General features: G+C 57.4%; 2 protein-coding genes across 13 annotated transcripts; one reads left to right on the forward strand and one right to left on the reverse strand.

Moving 5' to 3' along the window:
- Positions 1 to 915: 915 nt before the first annotated feature.
- On the reverse strand, positions 916 to 11,401 carry SPRED3 (sprouty related EVH1 domain containing 3). 6 transcript variants are annotated; one of them, XM_070450936.1, is made up of 6 exons: positions 10,883 to 10,979; positions 9,149 to 9,329; positions 7,864 to 8,032; positions 7,682 to 7,758; positions 5,135 to 5,278; positions 916 to 4,439 (listed from the first exon to the last, which is right to left on the reverse strand). In XM_070450936.1, the coding sequence occupies exons 2-6, from the start codon at positions 9,323 to 9,325 to the stop codon at positions 3,774 to 3,776; spliced, it is 1,233 nt and encodes a 410-aa protein (XP_070307037.1). In that variant the 5' UTR covers positions 9,326 to 9,329; positions 10,883 to 10,979; the 3' UTR covers positions 916 to 3,773. The 6 variants fall into 6 exon arrangements, with proteins under 6 accessions (XP_070307037.1, XP_020737308.2, XP_070307033.1 ...); XM_020881649.2 differs by having other exon boundaries at positions 10,879 to 10,957; XM_070450932.1 differs by lacking the exon at positions 10,883 to 10,979 and adding an exon at positions 9,958 to 10,210.
- GGN (gametogenetin) lies at positions 11,364 to 15,713 on the forward strand. 7 transcript variants are annotated; one of them, XM_070450926.1, is made up of 3 exons: positions 11,364 to 11,745; positions 12,747 to 14,658; positions 15,459 to 15,713. In XM_070450926.1, coding segments are annotated over exons 1-3 (2,064 nt in total). In that variant the 5' UTR covers positions 11,364 to 11,594; the 3' UTR covers positions 15,460 to 15,713. The 7 variants fall into 7 exon arrangements, with proteins under 7 accessions (XP_070307027.1, XP_020737309.2, XP_070307029.1 ...); XM_020881650.2 differs by having other exon boundaries at positions 15,531 to 15,713; XM_070450928.1 differs by having other exon boundaries at positions 12,747 to 14,578; positions 15,531 to 15,713.
- Positions 15,714 to 16,035: the final 322 nt, after the last annotated feature.

Raw genomic sequence — 16,035 nt, forward strand, 5'->3', positions numbered from 1 at the left:
CAAGCCTTGGAGACTCCTATAGCTTCATGTCACTCAGGGTGAACAGCAAAGTCCATGCAATGGCTTGCAAGGTCCCAGAGATCTTCCCTGTCACCTTTTCCCCTTCTTTCACCTTTCTATCTCCTAAGCACCCTCCTGTTCTTGCTCCTCCCCTCTCCAGCTCCCTTGACATCCCTCAGACTTACCAGACATGCTCCTCACTCAGGGCCTTGCACAACTGTCCTTTTTACCTGGAATGCTCTTCCTACAGACAGCCCCGGGACTCCCTCACCTTCAGGGCTATATTTAAATGCCATCCTCCTCCATGGGGCCTCCCTGACCACCATGACAATAACTGTCTGTATCCCCCATCTTCACTTTATTTTTTCTTTATAGGGTATATCATTTCTTAGTGGTAAAGAACCCACCTGCCTATGCAGGAGACATAAGAAACACAGGTTCAGTCCCTGGGTTGGGAAGATCCCCTGGAGAAGATCATGGCAACCCACTCCAGTATTCTTGCCTGGAGAATTCCATGGACAGAGGAGCCTGATGGTCTACAGTCCATAGGGTCACAAAGAGTCAAAGAGTTGGACGTGACCGAAGCAACTCAGCATGCATGCATATATCATTTCTAACATGTTATCTCCACTATATGTTATTTCCTTCACATGTTGTCTCCTTCACTATAAAGTTCATAAGTTCCTTGTGGGAATGAATTTTTCTGTTCACTGTTTTATCCCCAGCACCTAGAACAGGGCTTGGTATATAGCAAGTGTTCAGTAAATGTACTTGTGGAGTGATTGGATGTATAAAATTCAGCCCGAGGGTCTGCTTGGGACTAAAGGATGAGTAGGGGAAAGAAGGATTTGTCTGGTCTGGTGGCTCAGGAAGATAAGCGGATGGGATGCATCAATGCAAATAAAGAACACAGGCTGAGACTTTGTCACAGACATTTCTTGGAGCCGATATCTCATGCCCCCTCCCCCGATGACAAGGCTGGTCTTCGGCCCCCATCCTCCCCCACTACTTCAGCCTGCACTGATAACAATATTGAGGTCACAGACTGGCTTAGAATCAAGATCAGGAAGATAAATGTCGAGGTGCCTCCCCCAAGCCTGGGGGCCAAGCATCCAATCTGAGGGGCAAGCAGCTGGGAAATTGGGCCTGGGGGCTCCAGGGTTTGAGGTCTTCCTGGCTCCCAGGGTCATCCCTCCATGCACCCCTGATTTAGGGGTGATGAAGAGTAATCATGGATCAGAGGTGGGTATTAGCAGGGAGCAGGACTGGGAGACCTGGGAGAGGCGGTGCTGGGAGGTGGGAGCCAGGGAACCTTCCCCCAGCCCCCACCACTTCATCCACAGATCCCACAGCACCTTACAGCACTCTGGTCCCCCGTCCCACCCCTCCCCAAAACGAGGTAGGTTAAGAATGGAGCATCCCCCCGCCCACCACGGAAGGGAGGAGACCGAGGCACAGAGAGGGGGATGGGGACCCAGGCTGCCCCAGCCCCTCCGCCCTCAGCTCTGGTGGGTCTGACACTGATGAGAGCTGGGCAGAGTGGGGGTGGGAGGGACACCCCTCTTTTCTCTCACCCATCCCAGGGTCTGGTTGAGAGAGCTGAATCTCACAGGTTCCGGATGTAATAAATAGTTAATAATTTAAAGGAAGTGACAGGAGGATCCATCCCTCTGGCCCCCTTGACCTATCCCTTGAACCCCCACAAGGCCATCCAGGTCTGGGTAATGAGGAAAGGTAAGTGCACACTTCAAGATGCCTAGGACCAGATGTAGGTCCCAAGCCCATACAACATTGAGATTGTGTTGCTCCAAGACCGTGATCTCCCCCATGCAGGCTGTCAGATCCATGGTACACTAGAAGTCCCATTCCACTGAAGAGAAAGAGATCTTGGAATCCCCTTTCCCCAGGAGTCGAGTCTCAGAAGGCCATGAACCAGGCTTTCAAACTTTCCAAAACAACCCCCAACTCTGAGATGGAAGTGAAGGGGTTAACAGAGGGGCAGAACATGAAAGGCTTGGACTAAGGCTAGGACTCAAGGTTGGGCTTGGGAGAGAGTCTGCAAGGCTGGGAAGTGTGTGGGTGTGGGTGTGTGTAGGTGTGAGTGTGCACCCATGGGCATTTGTGCCAATAGAGCCATATCTAGTTGCCTTTGTGCAACTTACACAAATGCACACCTTCCTTGGAGGGCACAGCATGGCCAGCCCTGCTCACAGCCTTGGCTGTGAGGCTTTGTTTAGTGAACAGCCTGCACACTCATCTATGGCAAAGCTAGGTCCTAGATAGGGGAGCAGGGGAGATCTTGGTTGGTCCTGGAATCCAGGAACATTAGCTCAAAATGTTTTTCCCCCGCCCTTTAGGGTTAAAGGGGTAGTTAGTTCTGTATGATACTGAGAGCTTGGGCCAGGGCCCTTGGGACTAGAATTCTGAGAGTCTGGGACCTTGGGGTTTCAGGGGTCTGTGGACAGCAGGATTCAATGGGCAGCAGGTCTCAGTAGATGCACAAGTTGGGCCTGGGACATACCAGGCTAGAGAGGTTGGAATCCAAAAAAAATCTGGGATCTGAAGGTGTGAAAGTCCCAGGGCACCTGATTTGTCTCTGGCATGGAGGGACCAAGGTCTTGGGTCAGGGACAATCCCAATACTGTGTAGGTTTGAGTTCTGAATTTGGAGGGTCAGGGGCACCTCAGGGTCTTGGATTGAGTGCTCCTAAAGCACTCAGGGGCAAGGGGTCAGAGGTCTGAGTTGCCATGAATGTCCCATCTTCTGGGAACTGGGCTCCTAGCCTTTTGGGGACTGGGAATATGTGGGTACAAAGAAGCTGAAGATTCCAGGATGATCTGGGGCTTGAAATCCGAGTCCAAGGAGGTTTGGAAGAAGGGTATCTGAGGGGTTGGGACCCATGTCTTAGACCCTGAGGTACTGGTGGCCTTCAATCCTACATCAGTCCTACATATATAGGACTTCAGAGTTCTATATATGGAATTGAAAATTCCTGGGAACACCAGCTTGGGATGGGTGGGTCTACAGAGGTCTTTGATCCTTGGCTCACAGAGCATCTCGGAGTCTGACTTCTGGGTCTTGGGCCGTGTGCACAGGGGAAGGAGGGCTCTGAGGTGGATCTCCCAAGTCATTTGGGTGAGAGAACAGCCATTTGAGCACATCCAAGGACTCAGGGCATCTTAAGAGGATTTGGTGTCTAAGAAGTCCTGGGGCTACAAGAACATCTTAGATACAGGTGCCCCAGGTTTTAGGTGCATTCAAGAATCATTGGGGGGTGATTCCAGGTACTATGATTTAAGATCTGGGAGTAACTGTATACCGGTAGGGTCAGGTTCTGGCCACTCCTAATTCTGGGGCTGTAATCTCATGGTTCATGGTGCCAGGCATGACGGGGGTCTAGGTTGGTAATTTGAACAGGGAGTCAGGATGAGCCCTGCTCTCAGGGATCCATGTGCTCCCAGGCTGCCTGGGGTGAAGGGTCTGGGGATCCTTGGAATCTCCTTAGTCTAGGTCAGGGTAGGGGGGTGGAGAATGGGGAAGCCAGAACTCAGGGTCCCTGGAACCTCTTGGACAGACATCCCAAAGAAGCTGGTTCTGGGGTCTCTCCGTCCTACACTTGGGGTCCAGGTTCCAGGTCTGGGGTCTCTCAATCCAAACTCAAGCTCCAAGTTCCGGGTGTGCCTAGGTTTGGGATTGGGGTCCGAACGGAGTCCGGGGTCCTGGACCCTCAATTTTGGGTCCTCGGTCCGGCTACCGGACCCATCAGGCCGTCCTCACCGCGCAGCCTCTTCGTGGCGACCTCCGCAGCCGGCGCAGCCGCACCGCGCCGCAACCCAGTGGCATGCACGCAGGGGCGCGTAGCAGCAGAGGCAGGGTACGGCGAGCGAGAGCGCGGCCAGCGCGGCCCAGCGCGCGGCGGGGCGCGGATGGCCCGGCTCGCAGGCGCACGGGTCCGAGAAGTCGCCCTCGGCATCCGACAGGCAGTGGTAGAGCAAACTCTCGGCGCACCACAGGCAGCTGAGACGGCGCACAAGCAGGCGACCCGGGTCCGGGGCCTCGGCGCAGCGGCCGCCACGACCATCAGCGCGACGGCGGAAGAGCGCACGGCAATGCACGCAGCGCGCCGCCTCCTCCGCCTCCGGGGAGGCCTTGGCTGGCGCAGGGGCCGGGCCGGGGCCTGGGGGTGGGCGAGCCGGGGGTGCTGGAGGCGCAGCCTCGGTGAGAGGGGTGGGTAGGACTGCGGGGGGCCCTAGGGCTGCGCCCCTCAAAGCGCCGGTCTTGGCGAAGCGCACGACGCAGGTGGACAGGGCGAGGGGCGCGGGCGGCCCCGCGCGCCGGTAATCCTCATAGCCGCGGCCGCCCCAGCCCGGGCCCCCGGCCCCAGCCAGGGGCTCTGAAGGCTCCGGAATCCCCGTGAACGGTAGGAGCGGAGGGTAGCTCTGCGGGACCAAGATACAGGAGAACAGGTTAACGGGCTCTGTGATCCCCCACATGCCACCACAATCCATCCCGGCCTTAGAAGACCCGAGAATCCAAAGACCCAGCCACAGGCCTCATTTATTTTAGCATCCTGTTCTGGGATCCTGATTGCCTGGGGTCCCGAACTTCTAAGTCCTCAGCCCACTCCACTCCCAGGGACAGACAGAAGACTTCAAGCACAAGCCCAAATTTAAGGACCCAGTGGGCCAGGCTCTCAGTCCTGTCCTCTCTCAAGATCCAGGATTCCTGTAGCCAGCCCTTCTCAGATTCAAGAGTCCTGGACCCCGTCCATCTTCTCCTTCTCCAGCAGGAGTCTGGTCACCAGGTCCCTTTTACCCCTTGGATATTGAGTCTCACTCCTCGTGAGTTAAGTACTAAAGAACTCCTTCCATGAGTACCCTAACCCCCTAATATATATTCATTGTCCAAGTCGTCCCCTAAACCCCTCTGGAATTCAGAGCATTCCAGTCTCCAAGAGCGCAGGAGACGTGCGGGAAGTCCTCACTCAATCTTCCCAGAAACCCAGGCCTAAGCTCCCTCGCCACAAGACAGGTCAGCCATCCCTTAGAATCTGTGGTTTCTTGCCCCTTTGCGGCCTCAGCTCCCGCCCACTTCGGGACCCCGGCGCCCGGCCCCCTTTCCCCGGGAGCCCCACCTGAGCTGATGAGTGGCGGCGCTGGGGGGGCGTGGCCGGCCCGAAGCCGGAAGCTGACTCCACCGTGACGATGGGGGCCGCTGTTGCGCTGGGAGGCGTCTCCTGGTGGCTGTGACTGGAGGAGGAGTCGCTGTCCACGTGGGACTGGGGGAGATTGGCGGCCTCAGAGCCGGGACCTCTGGCACAGCCGATGCCCTTATATAGACCCCCTCCCATTGCGAGCGAGGGCTCTGTGGCCAGACAGACCTGGGTTCAAGCCCCAGCAATGCCACTGACTGCTTGTGTGACCTCCGGCAAGTGAGCTCAGCTCTTTGAGCCTCAGTTTTCCTCCTCTGTAAAATGGGGATCATAATATTGTCTATTCATAAGGATGTGGTTAGGACCCACTGTAAAGGGCATAAACATGCCTGAAGTACAGGAAGAGCTGGAAATGGTTATGGTTATTGGACTTCCTTTTCTTATCTGCTCAGCTCACCAACCTACAGAACATCAAATCACTCTCCCGTCTCAGAACCCCTGTCCCTTGGTCATCAGCTGCCTTCCTGCCTCCTGCCTACCACCACACCTTTAGTGGGGTAGTTCCACCCACCTAGAATGTCTTCCTTCCCGTCCAAACCAAGCTCTGTCCTTTACAAGCTGAAACATCACTTCTCAGACCCTCCATTCCTTTCTGTGACTTGGGAATCATTCCTACCTCAACAGATTACTATCCTCAATAAACATTCGTTGAGCACCCATGACTTGCCAGGCTCGCAAAGGCCATTGGGAGGATATGAGATGGAGCACAGACAGCACAGCATCTTTCCTGAGAAAGCACTCAATAAATGGGATCTGTCTGTGTGACTTTTGTAGACCCCTCTTCATCTCCCATTATACTGGGAAACCCCCCTTTCTGCCCAGGGAAACAGGTTTGTTCCTCAACGTGTTCTTGAGACATTCCCACTGTTCCCAGCAAGGGCCAAATCGAATCCGACATTATGTGCATTTATTCATTCAATCAATTTATTCAACACATATTTACTGAACACTTAACTGTCTACCAGGCACTGTTTTAAGCATTGAAGATTCAGCAAGAAAGCAACAAAAGATCCTTGCCCTCCTGGAGCAGACATTCTAGCATGGGAGATGGATAGTAAAGTCATAAATAAGAAAATTGTCTATTGGAAGAGGAAATAAAACTATCTTAGAAGATGGGGGAAAGAACAAGATAAGGAGCATTAGGAGACTGCAGTTTTAAACAGGTTACTCAGGGAGGGCCTCAGGGCTTCCCTGATAGCTCAATGGTAAAGAATGCACCTGCCAACGCAGGAGACTGGGTTTGATCCCTGGGTTGGGAAGATCCCCTGGAGGAGGAAATGGCAACCCACTCCAGTATTCTTGCCTGGAAATCCCATGGACAGAAGAACCTGGCGGGATACAGTCTATGGGTTTGCAAAGAGTCAGATGCAACTTAGCAACTGAATAACAACAGGAAGGGCCTCATTGAGGAGACTATGTGTGTAAAGCCCTGAAGGAAATAAGAGAATAAGCCATGTGGAAATTTGGGAATGTTCCGAGACAAGAGGACCAGCCAGTGCAAAAGCCCTGAGACAGGAATCTGTCTTCCCTTTCGGCATAACAGTGAGGAGGCCAATGTGGCTGGAGCCTAGTGACCATGAGGGAGAGTAATAGGGGGCCAGCTGGTGTGGGGTCTTTTGTGCCTCTGTGAGGACTTTGTCCTTTACCAGGAGTGAGATGGAGCCCTGGTAGGGCTCTAAGTGGAGGATATTTGTGATCAGACTTAGATGTCAATAGGGTCCCTCTGGCTGTGTCGGGGGGGAAGGAGATGGAGGAGGGGGACAGTTGATGATGAGCAGCTGATGAAATGGTCCAGTTGGGAGATGAGGTTGAATAGTCACCAGGTTGGAGGCACAGTCTGATCATTTTGAAAGTAGAGCCAGGGAATTCCCTGGAGGTCCCAGTGGTTAGGACTTGGCGCTTTCACTGACGGGCCCAAGTTCCATCCCTGGTTGGGGAACTAAGATCTTGTGTGCTGTGAGGTGAAGCCAAATTTTTTAAAAAAAGAAAGTGGAGCCAATATGTGCTGACAGACTAGATGAGGGGGCATTTAAAAAGGAAAGGAGTCAAGGATGACTCCAAGGTTTGTATCTTGAGTAACTAGAAGGTTGGATTTCCCATTGATTTATTCATCTATTTACTTTTAATATTTATTCATTTTTATAGTGTACCTTAAAAAAATTTTCTGCCTTTCCACACTAGAATAGAAGCTCCACGAGGAAAGGGACTTTATTCTGTTCACTGATGTATCCCCAGTGCTTAAAACACTTCTTATGGAAGGTGTTCAATAAATACCCTTGGATGAATGGGTAAATCATGATAGAATAGAAAAACTAAAATCATTGGGATTGAAATTGACACTAATTTTCGGCCCAAATTTGTGTCCCCAGCACGTGGCTTGGTTCCAGATACACAGTAGGTGCTCAAGAATGTTTGCAGAATAGAAATAGCCCCCTGCCCTCCCGGCAGCATTGCACCCAGGAGACTCACCGTCAGAGGGCAGGGGGTCTCTGCAGTGTCCTGGGAAGGGGAGGAGGAAGAGGAGGAGGAGGAGGGGGTGAGTGAGCCTGGGGTAGGGAGAGAGGCAGAGCAGTGAGTTCTCAGGGCCAAGCTTCTCCCACCCCCCACTCACCCCAGCCCAGGCTCCAGCCCCTACCCCCTGCACCACTCACCTCGACCCAGAGCAGCCAGCGCTGCCAGCAGGCTCTTCTGAAACTCATCTGCCTCGGCCGGGCTCTGAAACGTCAGCCCAAACTTGCAGTCACCCAGGCTCCAGTGATGGAAGATGGGATTCACCTTGTTGTAAACCAAGCCTGGCCTCAGGGTGCACTCCAAGGTGATCTGAAGTGGGGGCAGGCAGGAAAGGTCCAGGTCAGACATTCCCTTCCCGCCAGAGCACCTCACAAATCTCATTTCCCCATCTTGGTGCACCCTTGAACCCTGATCACACCCCAATATTGAGCACACCTCTGATACTCCAATATTTCCCCCCAAACCCTTGATCTCTACATTTTCCTAACACCTCCTTCCTTCTGATATCTCAGTAGGCATCCCAAATTTTATTGGGTGCCTCAAAAAACATTAACCTCCTTCTGATAGTCAATATTGTCCATTTGACTCAATTGTACTCCCCAAGCTTTACTGAACATCTCAAAATGCTATTGTTAATCCCCTTCTGATGCCCCAGTAATCTCCCCAAATACTACCCCCCAAATTTTTTTTAATCAAAATCCCACAGATTTCCCCTCAAATGCTGGTCAACACCCTAGATGTTCTCCCATCTTCTTGCCCAACATCACTGTATTTTTTCCACACTATTTCAAATCCCCCTACACTGTTCCTTCCAACCCCTGCTCTGAAATGCAACCCTTACCCCAAGCCTTTTCAAGCAATCCAAACCTTTCTACTACATCCCCAGCTGAAATGTCAACAGTCTCTTTCCATTTCATGCCAGACAGCCCAGAATATTCCTGCTGAACCCACAACAGGATGGTAAACCCTATGTGACACTTCCAGATGGTCCCCCCAGCAAAGGCCTCCAAATACTTAGGGCAGAGGGGCAGGTGGTGTAAAATTCCCGCGGTGAGGATCTCTGAGCAAGATGGAGCCACGGGGAGGGTTCTGAGCCGAGGAGGGATGTGATCTGAGTCAGGTGTTAGCCCAGCCCCAGTGGAACAGGCTGAGGTTGGGGGAGGGAGCAGGAGCAGGACAAGAAGACCTGTGAGCAGGCTGCTGTGGCCATCCAGTGGCCAGTGGCAGGGGACGGGACCTGTTTGACACCCCCAATAGTCCCCAAACTCCCCACTCTCATCCAGAGGACAGGGTCACTTCCAGCTCCATCCCACACCCGGACTTGATTTTGGCTGGGAGATGACCTGACCTCACCTCTGCATTCCCAGCCCCATCCCCCTACTTCCCCACACCCCCACCCCACCCCCACGCCCCAGGGTGGCTCACTTTCTGGTCCCGGAGGCGCTCCCCGTGGATGACGTAGTGCCCCTGGCGGGCCCCCCCCTCGGGCCTGGCCCCTCGGACCCGACATACGCTCACCTGGCTCAGGCCCCCGCCCCCCACAGGCAGCCAGCCCCCACTGGAGTCATCTCGGGCCATCACCACGGCTCGGACCCGAACCATGTACCTGGAGGAGGTAGGGGGACAGGGACAACATGGTCAGTGAGCGTCATTCCTGCTCTCCTAGTCAGCTTTTCCCCATCCCTCACCTCCCCTCTTCATCCCTCACAGCCCGATCTACTGTCTCCTTAGTCACCCATACTCCCCTTACCTTCTACACCCACCTCCTTCCCCATGCCCACCTTCTGCCCATACCCGTCACCTCTCTTATGCCCACCTTCTTCCAGCATGGCTTCTTTCTTCCTCTTGCCATCTCTTTTCTCCCATGCCTACCTCCTTCTCCATATCTACCTTTTTTCTCCATACTCACCTTGCCTCCCTTTCCCCATCTTCCCCATCCTCACCCCCAAAGCTTCGCTCTTCCACTTCCCTTCCTCCTCCTGCTCATCCCCTATCAACCCTGTCTCCTTCTCCTCCCTCAGCACGTACCCACAGCCCCACCCAACGTCCCCCTCACAGCTGGGTGCCTGCGCATATGTATTTTCTTAGAGCCCATCAACTCAGCTCCAGTCCCCCCTACACTGCCTCCGCACCCTGCCACCCAGACCACAGACTGGGTGAGAAACCCAGGCTGTCTTCCTCCCCCCCCCCCACCCCTTCCCGGATTTATGAATGAGACCGGATGCAAAGCTCACTGAGTCACCCAGCAACGGGAGATGGGCAGGGAGCAGGGAGAGAACCAGAAATGGCCAGAGACAGGCCGAAAGGGAGATGGAGGCAGAGGAAGCCAGAAACGGGCGATCGAGAGACATCCAGAGAACATTTCATTCACAAAAATCAAGCCTGCTCCCTCAGGCCCCTGCCGAGGAAAGGCAAGGGGGAGAGATTGCCGGGTGAGGGATTGGGGGAGGAACTGATCCCTCCTCCTTTCCCTCCCCGCCCTAACATCCTTCAGAACCATCTTACCCCGCCCCCCAGCTCTGGGGACGTAGCCCTCCGCCCATAATCGGGATCAGCGTCCAACCCCTCACTACCACCTAGCGCAGGGACCTTAGAGCACCGGCCTTAGGGACCCCAGCAACGAGCTCTAGCCCCTTCCCCCACCAGCAGGCTGCCGGGTTTCCCCAGTCCTTCGGGAGGGGAGGGGGAGGCTGCAGCGCCCCCAGCCCCCTTTTCTCAATGGGATGGGATTTTGTGAATGAGCAGTCACGTGACGCTGCTTCCTTTGTCCGCCCGCCTCCCCCGACAACAGGTGAAGCAGAGAAAGAGGGCAGGGGTCCTCCCCAGGGCCTACTGGGATGGGACGCCGGGATTTCTGGATGCCCTACGCTCCTCACACAGCTGTTCCCCGGGGGGGGAGTGGTCCCCTGAGTTCCTCAATGGTGAGGGTCCAGTACGGAATTTTATGAATGGGTGTCCTCGGAGGAAGTCCAGGCCCCCTAAATGGTGACCGATACCCCAAATGGCTGCCGCGCAGTTCAGGGCCCCCACCTCCTTTTCCTTCCAGCCAGGGTCTGGGGGGCGCCCCGGTGGGCAGGAGGCGCAGCGCGGTCCTGGCCGCCCCCTCATCGTGACAGGCGGTCTGTCAGCCCCCGCCCCCTCGCCCCACTCGGCACCTGCCTGGGAGGCTCCGGCCGGGCTCCGAGCGGTGGCGACGTGGCCTCCTCCTCCTCCTCTTCCTCCTGTTCGCTCCGGCTCCCTCGCAGGCTCCGGCGGCGCTAGAGACGGGCACCGGGAGCCGGGGCGCAGGGGGAGGGAGGGGGAACCTGGAAGATGGGTGGGGGGGGAGGGGGCGGCTTGGGGGAGGGGTAAGCGCGAGGCAGGCGCACTTGCCCGCTGGGTCCTAGAGCCCGGCCCTGACTGTAGCGAACAGCCCCCCAGCCCGCATTTTCTCAGGATCCAGAGAGGATCCCCTACTTTCCCACCCATCCGCGCCACTGGCCCCTGAGGATATGGAGAAGGGGTCCAGGACGGAGCCTGGTCTCAAGATTCTAAAGAGGCGAGGGTCTACGTTTGCGGTTCTAAATGGGAGGGGCTGGGTGCCAGACTGGGTTCGAAAAGGGGTGGGGCGAGAAGGGAGCCTTCGCAAGGGGGCGGGGTCGGAGGGCTCAGAGGAGGAGAGGGTGCGGACGCCGAAGGCGCGGACGAGCGCGTGCGTCAGGGAAGGGGAGGGCCCACGGAGGAAGGGCCTTCTAGGCCGGCCCGAGGAAGGAGAGGGTCTTGGGAAGAGAGGTTGCCAGGTCTTAGAAGGACGGAGCTTATAAGTAAATTGTCTTTAGGGGCCGGACGACGGAGAGTTCCGAAAGGGAGGAGCTACGTAGCAGAGTTCGTAATGGGCGGGGCTTCGGGAGAAGTAATAACGGAGGGGGCGGGGCATTGTAAAGGGGCGGGGCTGAAAGAACGTTCTAAAGAGATGAGGCCTAGGACTACGAGGTCTGGGGGGCGGGGAAGAAGACACCGGAGTATTTCAAAGGGAGATCCAGGTTCGTAAGGGGCTGTGCTTAGGCTGGCTCACAGGAGGGCGGAGCCTCGAGCTCGGGGGCGGGGCCTAGATCTCGGGGTCCTCCCTCGCTGTCTCGCCCGTTTGCCTTCACCCGCACCCACGTTCTTTTCGGTTATTTTCTGCTACGGCCGTTCCCCGCCCTGCCCTGGGCCCAGGGGGCCGCGGTCTGAACTTTGGTCAGCTGGAGGAGTTGGTGAGTGGCATCCTCCGAGCGAAGGAGGAGCCAAGGAGGAGCTTGGGGAAAGGGGTGGGGCCTCAGTGTGAGGCCTGCCTCTAGACCGGGAGCGGGAAAAAAAAATTAGGATTAAAGCCGGGAAGAGGACAGGACCAAATGATCAACACACAGAGAGGGATCTGAGGGTTAGAGGTGATGACTGAGGGGTTAGACTGACAATAATACCAGGAATTGTTAAGCGGAGGCGGGGCCAGACCTGGCAGGAGTGGGAGGGGACTTGAGAAGGCCAGGTTCTTTGACAATCGGAGGCGGGACAAGAGGGCGGGGGCGGGGCTTGGGCCTCAGGAGCCCAGTTAAAGTCCTGGGAAAGAAGCTTGAACTCTTTGTAGGCCTTATAGGCTACAGGGGCCGACATCATGAGTGTCGCGGCCGGCGTGTTTACCAGGGAAGCGGGCAAGACCTATGTCTTGGAGCTTAGAGACCTGAAACGTGGCCACAGTGTAGGGATGTGATATGAGGGACCAGCCAGAGAGACAGGAACCGGACCTTAATACACTAAGAGGATGAGGGGCCAAGTATCTGAGCAGCAGCTAGTTGTATGGGGCCACGAGGAAGAAGGCGTGAACGTCAAGAGTCAGGGAACAGGAATGCGGGGAGAAACCAGTGCCTGAGTAGGGCTTGAGGAACAAGGGTGGAGTCGGTGCTGGCGGACAGGACCAAGTTCAGCCAGCTTCGGGGGGGTCCCCACAGCCCTGGCAGATTGACTGGCGGAAGTTTTTCTGACCACAGTCCCCGATCTCCGTCAGAAATGGGGAACGTGCAGTCGGAGCCGTCCGCGGGCGGGGGCTCCCGAAAAGAGCAGGCCTCGGACCGGTCCTCTGACTCCCGCCGGACATCCCTGGTGGAGCCCGAGGTGACCCCCTCCTCCCCGGCCATGCGCCTGGCTCGCGGGCTGGGCGTTTTGTTCCCTGGCAGCTCCGCGCCCCCGGGACTCCTGGTACCCCCGGAGCCCCAGGCCTCACCCTCACCCCTGCCCCTGACCTTAGAACTGCCCTCGCCAGTGACGCCCCCTTCAGAGGAGGCGGCTGCGGCCGCGGTCTCCACACCACCCCCTCCCCCCGTGGGGACCCTGCTGCCCGCGCCGTCTAAGTGGCGAAAACCCACGGGCACTCCGGTGCCCCGGATCCGCGGTCTGCTGGAGGCGAGTCATCGCGGCCAGGGCGACCCTCCGAGCCTCCGCCCGCTGCCGCCGCCGTCCCGGCAACTAACCGAAGAGGACCCCGACCCTGTCCCGAGGGCCCCATCTCCGACTCCGCCGCCCTTGGAGCCGCGGAAGCCGCCACTACCGCCACCTTCCGACCGGCAGCCCCCGGACCGCAGAATCACTCCTACTCTGGCCACACCCGCCGCAACCCCTACAGAAAGCCAGGCAAGACTCGGCAGCGAGGGCCAGACGGCCAGCGGGGCCCGCAGCGGGGCACCTCCCCAAGCAGGCGAGGGCGAAATGGCCAGGCCTGCGGCCTCCGAGCCCGGCCTGAGTCTGTTGTGTAAAGTCACCTTCAAGTCGGGGCCCCCTCTGCCCCCTGCGGCAGCGTCGAGTTCTTTAGCCGCTAAAGCCTCTTTCGCGGGCGGCGGCGGCGGCGGCGGCGGACTCTTCGCCGCCTCGGGCGCCATCTCCTACGCTGAGGTCCTGAAGCAGGGACCCCTGGCTCCTGGGGCCTCTCGCCCCTCGGGAGAGGTCCCTCGGGGAACTCAGAAAGCAGAGGGCGGAGATGGAGACGGCGAGGGGTGTTCTGGACCCCCCTCGGCGCCTGCGTCCCTCGCCCGGACCTTTCCGCCACCACCTTACACCACCTTCCCTGGCTCGAAGCCCAGATTTGACTGGGTGAGCCCTCCTGATGGCCCTGAACGCCACTTTCGCTTCAATGGGGCTGGCGGAGGCGTCTGGGCACCCAAACGGCGCTCAGCCGCTTTCTCAGGGCCCTGGAGCTTCACACCGCCTGCTCCAGGGCAGATGCATCCTGCTCCCGGGCCCCGGAGGCCCGCACCCGCCTTGCTGGCGCCGCCTATGTTCATCTTCCCGGCGCCCACCAATGGCGAGCCTGTGCGCCCCGGGCCTCCCGGCCCCCCCGAGCTGCCGCCGCCGCCGCCGCCGCCCACACCACCACCCACGCTGCCTCCAGCGCCGCCTCCCACACCGCAGCCGCCCGTGCTCCAGCCAACGCCGCTGCCCGTGACGCTCCCGCCCGCCCCGGGCCCGGGCCCGGGCCACTCGGAGTCGGCCGTGACTCCCGCCCCGGCTCCCGTCCCGGCTCCCGCTCTGACCTCCGCCTTGGCTGCCGACCAGGCCCCAGCCCCGGCCCCGGCCCCGGCCCCATCCCCGGCTCCAGCTCCCACTGTGGACGAGCCATTACCACCCGCGCCCGCGCCCGTGCCCGTTAAGACCCGCACGCGCAGGAACAAGGGTCCCCGTGCAGCCCGCGCGGTTCCGCGTGAGGATGGCGCGCCCGGAGATGGTCCCCGCGAACGTACAGCCACTACTGTGACTGACAGCCGTGGTGCAGGGAGTGGCGGCAGCGGGTCTCTTCCGGCGGGGACAGCTAATTCGGGCGCCGCGCGCCACTGGCCACCCTTCCAGGTGCTTAACTCCTGTCCCTGCAAGTGTTACTGCCGCCACCAGCCACGCCACCGCCGCCTGCCAAGAAACGTGTCTGCCTGGTGAGGGGAGGTCAGGGAGGGAGGGGAGGGGATACCCCTCCAAGTCCAGAACTTCACTTTCCCGGAGGGCCCCATTCAACCTTTTGGCCTCCTGACCCCAGCTGCCCCTAGACCCTCCCCTTGGCTGCATCTCAAACCCAACTGAACCCCAATCTTTCAGAACCAATAGGAGCCTTGATAGCACGCTGCTCCCAGACAGAGAACACCTTGGCCCAGCCCCTCAGTATCCAGACCTCTGATGGATAACCTCCCTTGTTACTCTCTGGAGCCACCAGGGATACTGGTCCCAGCTGGCCGGATCCTATTCACTGCCTTGACCCTGTCCCCGATGACATTAAGAAGGACCATGTCCCAAGCTCTTCAGAGACAGAAGACATGATGGTCTTCTGGAACCAAATGGTTATAAATGCAGGCTTCCAAAGGAAGCCCCAAACCTAGTCCCCTCGACTCCTGACCGCTCCAGTCTTTGACCACCAGAGGGCGCTGATGTCCCAGTCCTTGCCCTGCAGAGATTACCCTTGATTCTGCAGATTCAGGGGAGACACTGCATCCTCTGGTTACCTCTCCTTCACCCCTTAATCTCAGAATGTGGTCATCATCCGGGTCTGTTGGACCCCGGGTCCTGAGTCACAGTGAGACCCTCTGCCCTGGAACCTCTGGGGCTCAGCTGGGGCCTGGAGGGGGAGTTGGGGGAACCATTATCACCAGCTCTCAGCCCTCTTTCCTACTAAGTATATTACACAGATACAGCCCTTGATCTAAACTCCCTTTGGGATATTCAGTCACGGTCTCTTATACAGATGGAGAAAGTGGAGCCTAGAATGGGTAAAGGCCTGGCCACACAGGTTCTGATGATTCTACCCTCCCTGTAGGCTGAGCACGCCCACCAACCACCTGAGTGAGCCACCCTGGGTTGCCACCATCAAGTTGGCCGGCTCCCTGGTAGCCGGGCTGGAGCACTATGACTTGCAGGCTACCCATTCCAACTGAGTGCAGTCTGCTCAATGCCCTCTGCCTCCCCCTCCCTGACAATAAAATAACCATCCAGATGCCGAGATGCCTGTCAGTCACCAGCTAAGGGTTGGAGGGGTGAGGTTGGGCAGAGGTCTCCCTGGAAACATCACACCCTGGGAACAGGAAGCTGGACCTAGACCATCAATAAGGGAGGTTCTGTTCATCCAGCATGTGCACTGATGAGCCCACAGGTGAGACGTTCTCATTCCCCTTAATAGAATCAACCCCATTTCCAACCAATCGATCTGGTGCCAAGCTCAGGGTTTAACGCAAATCACTCGGAAAAGCAGGAATGATCATTCCCATTATGCAGCTGGGGAAACTGACTCAAAGAAAATCTTGAAAATCCCACATCCCACAAAT

The sequence above is a fragment of the Odocoileus virginianus genome, chromosome 20, assembly GCF_023699985.2.
Source record: "Odocoileus virginianus isolate 20LAN1187 ecotype Illinois chromosome 20, Ovbor_1.2, whole genome shotgun sequence".
NCBI classification, from domain to species: Eukaryota; Metazoa; Chordata; class Mammalia; order Artiodactyla; family Cervidae; genus Odocoileus; species Odocoileus virginianus.